A 14,677-nucleotide genomic window follows, 5' to 3' on the forward strand; every position below is an offset into this window, starting at 1 on the left:
CCCCATTACCAGCACCGCGTAGTTTGTAGTAGGTATTCAGTAAATTTATTAAATGAAGAATCTCCAGTGATAGTTTCAACTTCTTTTTATTTTTACATTATGACACTTTTCTAATAAAGCCTGGAACTAATGTATATATATACATAGAATATGGTTCATAAAAGGCCCAATCCTGAGCTGGCACAGCACATTTTCTATTATTTCTAACTACATTTAAGTAGTGCTATACTTCTGGCACCAGGTTTTACATAGTCTAAAACTGCACTCTCCAATAAAACTTTTTGATGATGGAAATACTTTATATCTGTGCTATTCAAAAAGTAACCATGTGGCTATTGAGCACTTGAAATGTGCAACCAAGGAACTGAATTTGAAAATTAAATTACAATTTAAAATTAAACAGTATCTCAGAGAAGTAAAAGCATATGTCCATACAGAAATTTGTACACTGATAGGGTGCCTGGGTGGCTCAGTCGGTTAAGCGTCCGACTCTTGATTTTGGCTCAGGTCATGATCTCTGGGTCCTGGACTCAGGCCCTGCTTTGGGCTCCACGCTCAGGGGAGTCTGCTTCTCTCCTCCTCCCTATGTCCCACCCCCTCTCACACACACTCTCTCTCTCAAATAAATAAATCTTTTTAAAAAATTTGTGTACAGATATTCATAGCATTCTCATAATAATCAAAAAGTAGAGACAACCTTATGTTCATAATCTGATCGATGGATAAACAAAAGATGATATGTCCCTACAATGGAATATTACTTGGCAATAAAAAGGACTGAAGTAAATTCCATTTATATGAAATGTCCAGAATAGGCAAATCTATAAAGATAGAAGAATAGTGCTTGCTTAGGTCTGGGAGGATTGGGAACAAATAGGAGGGGAGTGACTGTTAAAGGTTTCACTTTTGAGTGATGAAAGTGTTCCAGAATTGATTATGGTGGTGATTACACAACTCTGTGACTATACTAAAAGCCATTAATTTTTCACATTTTACATGGATGAATCCTCTGCTATATGAATGATATCTCCATAGCTGTTACCAAAAAAAAAAGAAAATGCTACATATGACTTGTGGCTACCATATTGGAAGTATACATTTAAAAAGCCCTTAAGCAAGTAGGATTTGTCCTTGGGCTCGGTTATCTTGTATAGTCAGGATAAAGTAATTTGCAAGAAAGGGATATCACAATTTTTCTTTCCTTACAGATTAAATTAAGTACCATGTTTTGTCATTTCTTAGATGCATATTTTACGCATTTAACATATCTGAAATTGACATTTTGTATCTTTTTTCCTTGCTTACTTAGTGGGACATAAAATAATGCTGTATTATGTAATTGAGGACCTAATAGGCTTGATGACATGTAATATTTTATAGATTGTTGTAAGAAACAATTTAAGAGAAATGAATAATATCAGTGGTGTGTTGTACTTTATGGAGAGGTATCCAAATTCTGCAAAATAATGAAGTTAGTCCAACTTTACACTTAATTTTAAAATGCCCATGAATATGATTCCTAATGAAATGTTTATTCTTCCTACTTGTAGACCCTCCAGGTATCTTTCCTCCTTCCTTTCATTTCTTTCTCAACCATAGCTATTGAAAAGGGGGATTGTGTTATATCAATAGAGCCCAGTCGGGCAGTGAGAACCGAGGCAGGGAACTTTGGCAAAGTAGGGGGATAAGATGCAGTTTATGGGTTACTAAGAAAACTGTGGACCTAGCATAAAGGTCTGCTTATTGATTGTGTAATGTTTCCAGAGGGGAAAGGATAACTAAGCAACAGTCTTAGGAACTAAGTTATCCTATTTCTTACAGTTGAATGTCATGGATAATAGATCCTAACAATAATTAACAAATATATTAATTTTCTAGGACGTGGTATTTATTCCAACATGCTGGGATTCCTTGGTGGTGTCTCCTGGGCAATGCTGGTTGCAAGAACTTGCCAATTATATCCAAATGCAGCAGCTTCTACTTTAGTTCATAAGTTCTTTTTAGTTTTTTCCAAGTGGTAAGTATTCATATGCATACTTTAACTATTTACTAACTTCTGCCTTTATGTAAATTTGTTCAGCAATTTAAGAGAGATGCATAGACTTTTTCTATTGTCTTAGATTCCTTTTAAGTTAAAAGTTTAAAGACATTAAATTTGAGACAATGATGAGACACCAGATGGCGCTTTCTTCTGGGGTTGAGGGGGATCTGTAAATGCAGGCTTTTGGCTTGAGAGTGGTCACAGTAGATTTGGCTCTGATTACTAGCTACATATAGATTAATGTCTCATATGTAAAATGGAGGTGATAATCATAGCTACGACATGGATTTATTAGTATTTTCAGTAAAGTTAGCTCTTGCTGCTATTAAATTATCAGTTAAATCCATGAAAGCAAATAGAAGGAAGGGGAAAACTCAGTTTTTTTGTTTTTAAGATTTATCTATTTATTTTAGAGAGTGGGAGGTGGGCAGAGGGAGAGAGAGAATCTTTAGCAGGCTCCATGCCCAGAGCAGAGCCCAACACAGGGCTCAATCTCATGACCCTGAGATCATGACCTAAGCCGAAATCAAGAGTCAGACACTTAACTGACTGAGGCACCGAGGTGTCCCTGGAAAATTCAGATTTAAATTAGCTACAGCTTAAGGGGCTAAACAGTATTTGCCCTTTCAGAAGACGCATTTAAAATAAGCAGCTTTTTCCTTTGTATACTTCCTTCCCTTGCCCATTTGTTTTTTTGAATACCAAAAACCCGTCCACAATGTTTGCTCTATGAAAGTTGAGAGTCTGATGATTTTAACATTTCATATAGTTCCTGAAGTGAGGTCCTATGTAAATTAATTTGCCTTATTCATGTTAGGGAATGGCCAAATCCTGTGCTGCTGAAGCAACCAGAAGAAAGCAATTTGAATTTGCCTGTTTGGGATCCTCGGGTATGTGACTTATTATTGAAATTAAACCTTTTAGGAAAAGGACAGTTCTCTAAATTGCAGTCTAAAAATAATTCTTCTTATTCCTGCTCATCTTCCTTCTGTATAGCTATAGTTCTTTCCTTCTATCTGCTGTGTTTTTTGGTGCAGATGATTTGTATCTCAAATTCTGATCCAAATGTTATGTCATTAAAAATCATCCATGTAAGAGTAGATGAGTGGGTGTTTATCAACCAAAATGTCATAATCCATTGTTAAAAACTGTCTTGTAAGTAATTAGTTACTAATAAAGTGCTGGAGTATATAAAAGATTTACTTTGCAGTGCAATTTAAAGCAGACTCATGGTTCTAAGCTAGCATAACTCACACCTTGCATTTTAATTTGCTTTTAGAGTGAGTGCTCATTCCTGAGTTACCTACGGAAGTTACCCATTGAGTAGGTGCAGAAAGAGGATTAAGAACCATTGAATTAATGCTTTTTGCAGCTATGATGCTGTATTTTCTTGGTTCTAAAAGACCATTGTTTATAAGATGCACCATCAGTTTAACAGCTTTTCAGAGGAAAAATAAACTTCTACAGAGTTGCCTTTGAATATCAGACATATCTGACATCAGAAATAAATGTAGTTGGGGAGGGAAAATGTACTTCTTAGAATTGAGGAAATGTAGTATTAAATTTATATTTCATATTCTTCAGACTTTTGGGGAAATGAAGTGAGGACAACTGAAATAGGAGAATAGATCAATTATTCTGCTTCTAATTTCACAGGTAAATCCATCAGATAGGTATCATCTCATGCCCATAATCACCCCTGCCTACCCACAGCAGAATTCTACGTATAATGTGTCCACCTCAACTCGAACAGTAATGGTAGAAGAATTTAAACAAGGTAAACCTGTTGGCCTTTTCCCACGAGTTTTTGATTTATAACAGTTTTATTCTAAAGTGCAGTTATACCTGTTTTTTCTAAAAATTCTTTCAGATATGTATTTATTCCTTCAGTAATTGGTTTTTCAAAATATAATATTAAGTCCAAAATGGAGCCAGCCCAATCTGTTTGAAATTGATTTTTGTGTTCTGAGAAACAAGTCTACTTTTTTTTTTTAACTCAAGAGTTTGGTAGGGTTAGAGGTTTTGGGGTAGAGTGATACAGGAGCTGATTTAAAAAAAAAAAAAAATAGCCAGTTTTCAAAGTCAGTCTCTCTCTCATTTTTAATTTAGGTCTTGCAGTCACAGATGAAATCCTTCAAGGGAAATCAGACTGGTCCAAACTACTTGAACCACCAAATTTTTTTCAAAAATATAGGTATTTGAAATTTTGCATTTTGTGTGTGTGTGTGTTTAAAGAAGAATATTAAACTTACAAAGTTAATATATGATGGGTGACTGTTGTCACATTTCAAGTGAGGTAGAGAATAGGTTAGCAGAAATCCTAAATGATGAGACAGTTTGTGTATTCTAGTAGTATCTAACCCAGTATTAGTGGTTTTTGTTTTTAGTGAATTGTTTTTAATTGTAGGGTCTAGAATTAATTTTGTGAAAATCAGAGCATGTTCTAATTTTCGTAAGCTGTGTGCCTGCATTAGTTCTTTTGTTCAGTGGGAGGAAGAAAGAAAAAGTAATGATGGAAAAGCAAACCCTAACAATGTTTCTGGCTTTCTTTTCCCCCCGATTGTTGCTAAAAATTCTTCGTAGACATTATATAGTATTGACTGCCAGTGCGTCAACAGAGGAAAACCATCTAGAGTGGTAAGACTGATATTCAAGTTGTGTACTTAATTTGTGGGGATAACATTTTTATGATGCTTTACCATTTATAAAACATTTTATCCTTAAAATTATTAAATTATATTGGTGACTGTTGTACATGACTATGCAGCCTCAGTGTTTAAGAAATGCTGTTAATGTTTCAGATTTAGAAGGAACATAAAATAAGGGTATATGTATATTCTTTGCCTTTTGCCACTTCTCAGATATAAGCAAAATTGTGAGGCACTTTGAATGATTGTGATACCTAGCCTCATACTGAGTTTTCCATCCTTGCCATCATGTTTCCCCATCAAAACTAGAAGGAAAATACGTTTTTTATATTCTTTTAATTTAGGAGATTAGTGGCATGAAAGCTTTTATCAGCAGATAAGAGAGGCATTTTTGGTTAAGGAGCAGTGCATTCTTTCTAGTAAATCCAAATTCATTCCCTCTGCCTCCAGTGTACTGACGTCCCTAACTCTATCAGTCAGAAGCTATTAGGCCACCAGAAATGGTTGTGCTTTCCTCAGGCCTGACCTCTGGGAAGGGAAAACACGATACTGTCTTATTTTTGCTTCCAAAGTTTAGTGCTTATTTTATTGATAATTAAGGAGACACTGAAAGAATCCTGTCACTAAAACAGAGTATTTCATCTGTAGGTGCTCCCGGTGGCTTAGTTGGATAAGCGTCTGACTCTTGGTTTTGGCTCAGGTCATGATCTCAGAGTCCTGGGATCAAGCCCCTCTTTGGGCTCCACACTCAATGTGGAGTCTGCTTATCCCTCTCCCTCTGCTTCTCCCCCACTCGCACACGGGTGCTCTCGCTCTCTCTCTCACTCTCAATAAATAAATAAAATCTTAAAAAAATATATATTTCATTTGTCTAGATTAGAAATCGGGAAACTATGGTCTGGGCCAAATCTAGTTTGCCACATATTTTTAAAAATAAAGTTTTATTGAGGGGGCACCTGGCTAGCTCAGTCTAACGAGCAGGTAACTCTTGATCTTGGGATTGTGAGTTCGAGCCTCACGGTAGGTATAGAGATTACTAAAAAAAAAAAAAATTTTTTTTTAATTTTAAATAAATAAGATTTTCTTGAAATACAGCCGTGCTCACTCATGTATATATTGTCTGGCCTCTTTCCTGCTATGTGGCAGAGTTGAATAGTTGCACCAGAACCTGGCCCACAAAGCCTAAAATATTTACTATCTGGCCCTTGATAGAAACAGTTTGCCAGCCTCTCATTTAGATAACACTGAGCGGTAATTCGGTGTTCCGTATCTGTGCTGTTGAAGCACACACGATTATAATGTGGAAGCTTTTTCAAGTGTTTGAATAATGTAAAAATGTCCTTGTAGTTATTCTTTCTAATTAATGAAATCATTCTAAGTTAATATAGTAGCTGACAGTAGTCACATTTCTTAGGTAGAAAACAAAGTTGCAAAAAAAACCTGATGAAACTTTCCATGTTGTAGTAGTATCTGATCTGATTTTAAGGAAACTCTTTTTAAATGCAATATCTAGCACCAATTTTATGAAAATATGAGCATGTTTATTTCATAAATTAAGTGATAGTTATTAGTGCTTTTCTCTATGCTATTTAAACATAGCTTTAGTGTATAGACATAAGATTTGAAAGTGAAAAAAGTATTTAGAACCAGATTAACCAGCAGTTTTTGTTCATGCTCAAATCATGACTATTTTTTGGTCTTAAGAGGCAGGATACTTTCAATTGGCAATTCACTAAATAGAGCAGTTTTTTTAAAAAGAGGGGAAGGGGGAAACACAGAAATTGACTAAGTAACTTGTCGTTTACTTAAATGGTATTTTAGACAGTCCCTAATATATTGGACTGAATTTTTTAAATGAACATGTAAAGCATCATAGCTAATACGCTTTTTGGGTTACTTAGGTATAGTTTCCAAATTTAATATGGAAAAATTTTGTTCACTGTTCTACTTCAGGGTTGGATTAGTAGAATCTAAAATTCGTGTGCTTGTTGGAAACTTGGAACGAAATGAATTTATTACTCTTGCCCATGTAAATCCTCAGTCATTCCCAGGAAATAAGGAACATCATAAAGAGTAAGTTATTGCTTAATACTGTATTTCTTAAATAATGTTATTTGACAGTATGCGTGGCTTAAGATCAGTTGTGAGATTGTCATTGAACAAGCATTGATGGGGGAGGATGATACATTATTTGAGCTTGAGTGGTCATGCATTAAACCTAGTACATGCTATGCTGGTAGCCCACAGACCCCAGCAGAAACGCCATCAAAAATTTGGAGCATCTTTAAGTAGATTTTTAGTATGTCATTTACAAAGCCATTTAATCCTCTTTATAACAACACAGGATAACTGGTCAGTGCTCTTCTTGTCAGTTTTAAGAATTTAGCCAAACCATTGCAATTTGTATTTATGCTTCCATAGAGGCCAAGTTTGAATTACCAAATGACATCTGTAGAATTGTAGAAAAAAAAATTAATGGAAATTTAAAATTTTTATTTTATAGCAACAATTACGTATCAATGTGGTTCCTTGGGATAATTTTTCGGAGAGTAGAAAATGCAGAAAGCGTTAACATAGATTTGACCTATGATATACAGTCATTTACTGATACAGGTAAGACTTCGTCATCATGGAGGGGTGGTTCTCAACCTCAGCTGCAGCGCGGTATCATCTGCCATGGATCTGGCTGGCTCTGTTTTTCAGTCAGTTAAGTGAATGTGGTACATCCATATTATGAAAACCTATGCTGCTATTTTAAAAAATAAAGGCATGGTGAAAACATCTCTAAGACATTAAGTGGGGGGAAAGTTGCAGAACAGTATGTATAGTGTGCTACCCTTTCTATAAGTTAAAAAAATATGTGTGTTCATGTTTGCTTATAAGTACATAGAATATCTCTGGAAGGATATATAACTTCAAAAAAAGAAGCTGGCAGAACTGGTTGCTTTTAGGTCAAGGAACCAGGTGTGTCTAGGGGATGGGGCGAGGAGACTTCACTCAGTGCCCTTGAACTGTTTGAGTTTTGTGCCGAATGGTGGTATTATCTATTTTAAAATAAAAAGAATAAATAAAGAGCCCGTACAGGTGATTTTTATTTTCATCATGAACAGATAGGAGCACAATTACAAAGATGATTTGCTCTCACATTTTTTTACATGTACTAACAGTGCAGCTGGCTGATTATGTTTCAGAATCAGTGAAAGAGTATCTTTCACATCTAGCTCCCCTAATGACACCTCTTAATGTATCTGTTATAAATTTGGAGTTGTCTTAATCTGGAATAGTGTACATTCATACTATTAATATTTTTGGCTTGGCTCATCTGAGTTTTCTAAATTCTTCTAAACTAGCTTTCACATTTCTCATGAAAATGCAGATTCCTGTACCTCACGTCAGCACTACTGAATCCCACACTCTGGGAGAGGAGCCAGAGAATCTGCAAGTTGAACAAGCACCCTTGGCGAGGCTTTTATAAGCAATCTGGAATGAAAACATAAATTTTTCCATTCTAATTTGGGCTCATTTTTCCAAAAGCAGGAGGTTGGGAAGCTCTGTTTATTATAGATTTATAGAATGTTCTTCTCTAGATAAAGATACTGAGACCCCCAAGAGATTAGATAATTTACCACATGTCACAGTAGTTACTGTGCAAAAGAAGCCTCTTATCTGTGTCTTCAGTAAGCTTATAATCTAATTTGGTATTGAGTTGAATATACATTAAATAATTTGTGTGTTAATAAGACTTTCTTACAAGATGTGAAAAGCACTAGAATAGGACTCTAGGGCTGTGTGTATTTCAATCTGAGCAAGTTGTTCAGGGCCGTTGAGCCTCATTTCCCCACCTGTACAATAAGGGTGTATTTCTAGATAGTTCCTTAACAGTCTGACATTCTATGATTAGTGTAGTAAAAGAAGCTTCATGGAGGAGAAGAGCTCGAATTGCATCTTGGATATTTAGTTCAAGAATTAGCTTAGACGACTTGGGCAAGTAATTATGAGAAAGAGATTGCCTTTTGGGAAAATAACAAAATTTTTTTTCATGCATTTATTTTGTTAATGAGATTGAATTATTGGAAAATCTTAGAAGTTGGACATGAGAAAACTAGTTGGTACTTATTTTTTTTTAAGATTTTATTTCTTTAGAGAGAGAGTTCATAGGCGCACTAGCAGGGAGGCAGCAGGGAGAGAGAGAATCTTAAGCACTCTCCACGCCCGACATGGGCTTGATCACATGACCCTGAGATCATGACCTGAGCTCAAACCAAGAGTCAGATGTTTAACCAGCTGAGCCACCCAGATGCCCCTAATTGGTACTTAAATAGGACTGTGACGTGGTGAAAATGTTTGAGAAGTGGTTGTTCTATAAGCAGGGTGGGTATGTGTGTTTGTGAGATTATGGGGAGATACCAAATATATGCATTTTAGAGAAAACAGACCTCTCAGTTCAGGAAGAAGTTGTCCATTTAACATATTAACATTGTTACAGTGTACAGACAGGCAAATAATATAAACATGCTAAAGGAAGGAATGAAAATTGAAGCAACTCATGTTAAAAAAAAACAACTTCATCACTACCTTCCAGCAGAGATTCTTCAAAAGAAGAAAAAGGTGAGTCTGTAATCTTAACTCTCCAGTACCACTCAGACGCATAATCCTGGGACCAGATTTGCATTTCTAACAGGTCCCAAACCTATTGATAGAAAAGGAAAGAAAGGTACAATTCAATCTAGAACTAAGATCTCCCCTACATTAATCACAAAAGATAATTCATTTTACGTACTTCAGAATTGAAACCAGTAATTATTTTCATTGGCTTCTTGAAATCCTAACTGCTTTCCCCTCTTTCAGCAAAGTCTTTCTGATGTTAGTCGAAGTTCAAGTGGACCACAATCCAAAAGATCATCTTTAGATAGCAATTGTTTGGATAGCTCCAGGGACACTGATAATGGAACACCTTTTAATTCCCCAGTGTCTACAAACAAACCTTCCAAGCCTGACATTCTTCCTTCAGGAGAAGCAGAAAGGTCTGTATTTTAGAATTTTCTTTTCAGTCTTAGTTTGGGGATGATGTAAACTTTTCTCTACCTTAGCTAAATATCTTAATTGTTAATATATTTTATTTTACCGGTGCTAGTCATTTTCTGGCTAGAAATACTTGAAAATTTGTTGTAATCCTGTGAGACATGGGATAGGCTTATGAAGATGTAGGGTTAGATCAGTACACAGAAATGCACAGGTTTTCTCTTTTCTTACTTTTTACTCGGTCCTCTGCCTTTCTTCCCCTTTTCTCTTCCTCCAGTGAAATGTTAAAGTAGGAGTACTTGAAAGAGATAATCCTGAATGTTGAGTGTTTTAAATAAGTAACACAAATTACTCAATGATAATTCAAAACTTTTAATAGGAATAATGCTGAGCCTACTGCTGTCATTGTGGAAAAGCCACTGAGTGTCCCACCAGCACAAGGACTATCTATCCCGGTCATTGGTGCAAGTAGGTATCTGCACTTTTGTTAGTAATGATTTTACTACGTATACATTTAATTACTAGAATTTTTCTTTCCTTTTCAGAAGTTGATTCTGCAGTAAAAGCTGTATCACCCCCAGCTGTGTGCACCATTCCTACTGTAGTAGGACGAAATGTCATTCCTAGAATCCCAACACCCCACAACCCTGCCCAGGGACAACCACATCTTAATGGAATGTCAGCTAAGAATGTTGCACACAAGAGATCCCATTCCCCATCCATAGATGGGTCTTCTAAGAGGTTGAAAGACATAGAAAAGGTAAAGCTACAACCTTAGCGGTAATTCTGTAGTTTTGTTTTGTTTTTAGTTAAACTAGCACTAAAGAAATTCACAATTCTCCATAGCTGTCTTAGTGCTCCCTTAGGATTTGACTGTTTAAAAAGAATATTTGCCCAAACACTGAAGGAATAATACTGATTGTTCATCCTAAATTCAAATTAGTAATAGATCTGAAAACTTGAATGATTGATCTAAGTTTCTCCTTGACTTACACAGAAGTCACTATTGGTAACTAATCATATGTATTATGTGTTATAATGTTGATGTCTTCTGCCTCCAGTAGGTGGTGGTAAGACTACTTTGTTATCATCTGAATTGATTTAACCCAAAAGATCACTCCAATTGTAGACATTAATGGTGGCCGCTGAATTTAGTCGAATTGAAATTCTTTTCCCTCACCAACCCATATTTGCAGTAGTTTTGATGAAAGCCTTATCATTAGTTTCTCAGCTTATATAGATTGTATGGTTTTTGTAGGTAATAATAGCAATTCATCTTAATGTTTATATTCCAGTTTATTCGACTTGAATCAACATTTAAGGAATCACGTGCTCCTGAAGACAGAAAAAGAAAAGCAATGGTAAATATATGAATAGTGTGCCTCAAACTTCTACTTTCATAGAGCCATGTATCAGGAAAAGTACTGTATTTGAAAGTGGATCAGATTAGATAGGTCTGTGAAGTTTGGGTTGTGTTTTATTTTGTGTAGAAATAAGCGTACAAAGGAAAAAGATTTCATTTGAATATAATTCTGTTTTTAGGATGCCATTGGGGGAGAATGTATGCCTATTCCAACTATTGATACATCACGCAAAAAGGTAACAAAGTCTTACTCAGAAGTAATCTACAGGTACAAAAAGCTTCTTAAGATCCTTGCACTGAGTGAAAGAACAGGATGATAAGATTTTGTCCCTGTCCTCAAAGAACAGCAGTATAGTTGGGAGTTGGGGTAGTAATAGCAAACAGTGGCTGGTCATGAAATATATGTACCTCAGAAGGGAGAAAAAGAGGAAGTTAAGACTTCACTACTTACTCAGTTAATGTTCAGCCTTCGTTTATTTTTAAAGGAGTTTAGTGCTCAGCCCAGTAATTTCTTACCAACACTTGATAGTATATTTTTGTTGTACACCACTGCTTACTATCAAAACTGAGGTTTGGTACTTTTTAATATTTTGGAAGAGCCAAATGTATCGGTATTCATAGTAAGTATCTTTAAAACATGAACTAAAGAGCCCCTAACTCTCAATTTAAAAATGTATTTTTCAAAGAATTTCCACTGAAACTAATAATATGGTATTATTAAGCATGGTAAATTAATAAGCAGGTGCTCAAAAATCAGCCTTGTGTGTATCTATCAGAGACCGCCCTTCTCTGAGAGTTTATAGGGGGGAAAATGGCTTATTTTCATCCCCTGTTAAAGAATAAAGTACTTGTCACAATCAACTGTCACCCTGCCAGCTCCCTCACAATCTATTGGCCATTTTAAAACAAATAGAAAGTATCATACTTTCTATTAGTTGTAGGAGTCATACAGTTTAACATAAAGAGTGGGTAACAAAAAATATGGGTGTATAATTATATATGATGATGGAAGAAAAGTTTGATATGGATATTAAGTACGAAAGCATGAAATGACATGCCTGGGTCTGGCTTTAAAATATTTCAAGTATAAAGGGCAAGGATATAAACCTGACAAATGTAACAAGATTTTAATAATGTCTGACTTTTGGTTGTGGCATTGAAGTTGTCATTGTCCTATTTTATGTGTGTCTGAAATTTTTCATGTTTTTTGAATGGCTGTGGGTAGGATATAGGTTTAGCTAAGGTAACATGGGAGGGGAGTTAATTCTTGCACACTGCTGCCATCACACAGTTACCTGTATTTTAGAGGTCTCTTTCTCAATTGCTTGTCATTTGCCTTCATTATATAACCATCTTTAGTATCCTCAGAATTTAGACACCCCTGATTTCACCATCACTGAAAAAACCTGATCTGGCTACCAAGTGAGTTTTCATGAAAACTTAAATATCTCACAAGTAGGGTTCACTGAGTGTTCTTCTCCATGAACGTATTACAGAAACTAACTGGATATGTAATTTTCCTCTGTAACACACTCATTTTTCACTTAGCACCCCAAGAGTTTCCTGCTTAGTGACCCTGCTCTTCCTACTTATTTTACCATTGCCTGACTTTAGGAAGACTGCATTTCTCAATCCAGAAGCAGCGAGTAATTTAATAAAGTCCTTTTTCCTGTACATACACTCCTCCCACTTCCACCCTTATCCTGTACCTCTGCTTTTCACCTCTAACTGTATAAAAAAAAAGTCCTCTCAACAAGGAAATGTCTTATGAACATTGGAAGAAAATATCCAACACATACGTGAGCATTTAAGAGCTTAAGGGATTTGGAGGAAAACTCAGTTTTGTGATTGATTTACTAGTTGGGACTTGATAATATATATTTGCTTTTCCTTCTTTGTTTCTATTCCTTTCTAATAGAGACTACCCAGTAAAGAACTACCAGATTCATCATCTCCGGTTCCAGCAAATAACATCCGAGTCATCAAAAATTCCATTCGACTGACCCTTAATCGGTAAAAGCAGTGCCTCCTTACTTAAGTGAATATGCAATCATTTAGTGGCATAAATGCAGCCACTCTTTAAATTAGCAGTGGCTGTCATACATAAAATAAGGTGAAAGTTTCAGTCATCGGACTAGCGACCTTGAAGTGGTTTTTGAACTCTCACACTTTGACCTGCAGATGCTGTAGCATTCTTTCATTGGTTGCTACATACACTTCTGTGAGGATCACCTGCTATCAAATTGTCAGCTACGATATTATGGCTTTGCGTTGGAGGTTTTACTGCCTTAACTTTCGATGCTTGTTTCTCTGTTGTGGGAACCAGTTCTTGGCTCTTTGGACACGGATAAAACAAGTCCTGAACTTTTTTTTTTTTTTTTTTTTTAAGTCTTATGTTATAATCATTGTATAGAACTGAAAAAGTTGAAAACAAAACAAAAAAAAAATTGTCTTGTAATTTTCCAAATGTTAACACATTTACTTTAGCATTGAAGCCACTTTGTGAAACCTGAGATGAATGAATGTGAGGTATCTTTTCTGCTTTCCTCATTTGTGTAGATGTACTTATTGTCTATTCTGTTGATTTAAATTATTTTTTTCCAGAATGGCACATGGAATATTTAAATTTTTATTTTTTTGTGCCTTTCTGTCCAAGTGTTGCATAGTTACCAGGGAGGATTAGTCCAGTGATTACATAAGAGTTGGGCACCATAAATTCTCTATATTTTGCCTCCCATGGAGGCCTTAGAAAATGCATCTTTATTAAGAATCAGAATATAACCAAGATACTGAAAGTCAGTATATGAATGGTGAAATTGTTACATATCCTAGCTCATGCCATTCTTGTTAGTTGACTGCTATTTTTTACTGAGGAGCAACTCATTCCAGCACCAACAATAAGATACCTTGAAGTATGGCAGACTTGTATTTTTGAGGTGTAAAATTAACTTGGCATGGTAATTCTTGACCCTTACTTACCCCACAACTTCAAACAGTTTCTTCATGGACTAGGCATGCAGAAATAAGCAGTGGATTTTACTGAAATCTAAAGGCATTTTTGAATGACATTGTTACCAACCATTAATTGGCTCAGGACCTTTGTAATTTTTATTTAATATATGAGTTGTCTTTTTTTACACTGCTTTTTTCAATGCATTTCTTAATATTTTTTAAGTTTCATGAACGCATGCTCAGTTTATTAAAATCCATAACCATGTAATTCTTCTTGTAATATGTTGATTCAGTGTTTTGTAAATGAAGTCGTATGTATTTTCAGAGTATTTTTGTATGTACTGTAAGATACCATCTTTTCAAAGAGAAAACTTTAAAACCTTTACTGTCTCTCTTTAGTCTAATTTTTTAAATATGGATTATGCTTGAATTATTCTTAAAATGAAAATGTATAGATTGCACAGCCGGGAATGCTAGTATTTATTACCTTCTTCAGCTTTCACTAGGCAATTTAGTAGGTTCTGGTAGGAAAAACACACGTGCAGGGAAAATACTTGGTTGTGTACTTTATAGGACTCTTGGGACTCATTTAGCCCAAGGAGTAATAGTCCATACTCTTGCAAGCCCCTTATCCCTGAGTTGAAATGCTTG

The 14,677-nt window shown here is 35.5% G+C and overlaps 1 protein-coding gene across 2 annotated transcripts in view; it reads left to right on the plus strand.

The window, feature by feature from the left end:
- PAPOLG (poly(A) polymerase gamma) overlaps positions 1-14,409 on the plus strand; it is a 29,610-nt gene extending 15,201 nt beyond the window's left edge. Inside the window, exons 9-23 of one of the 2 annotated variants that reach the window (XM_087863425.1) lie at positions 1,879-2,017; positions 2,859-2,931; positions 3,698-3,818; positions 4,151-4,235; positions 4,625-4,678; positions 6,643-6,762; positions 7,193-7,302; positions 9,176-9,297; positions 9,538-9,713; positions 10,091-10,179; positions 10,257-10,471; positions 11,007-11,072; positions 11,254-11,310; positions 12,993-13,087; positions 13,256-14,409. In XM_087863425.1, coding sequence (XP_087719551.1) covers positions 1,879-2,017; positions 2,859-2,931; positions 3,698-3,818; positions 4,151-4,235; positions 4,625-4,678; positions 6,643-6,762; positions 7,193-7,302; positions 9,176-9,297; positions 9,538-9,713; positions 10,091-10,179; positions 10,257-10,471; positions 11,007-11,072; positions 11,254-11,310; positions 12,993-13,087; positions 13,256-13,487 — 1,754 coding nt within the window. In that variant the 3' untranslated portion in view covers positions 13,488-14,409. Of the gene's footprint in view, positions 1-1,878; positions 2,018-2,858; positions 2,932-3,697; positions 3,819-4,150; positions 4,236-4,624; positions 4,679-6,642; positions 6,763-7,192; positions 7,303-9,175; positions 9,298-9,537; positions 9,714-10,090; positions 10,180-10,256; positions 10,472-11,006; positions 11,073-11,253; positions 11,311-12,992 lie in introns of both variants that reach the window. The other variant, XM_045788033.2, reaches the window with a different exon arrangement.
- The last annotated feature ends 268 nt before the right edge of the window (positions 14,410-14,677 follow it).

This window comes from Ursus americanus, chromosome 7 (assembly GCF_024610735.1).
Source record: "Ursus americanus isolate L20-20 chromosome 7, mUrsAme1.1.p, whole genome shotgun sequence".
Classification (NCBI taxonomy): domain Eukaryota; kingdom Metazoa; phylum Chordata; class Mammalia; order Carnivora; family Ursidae; genus Ursus; species Ursus americanus.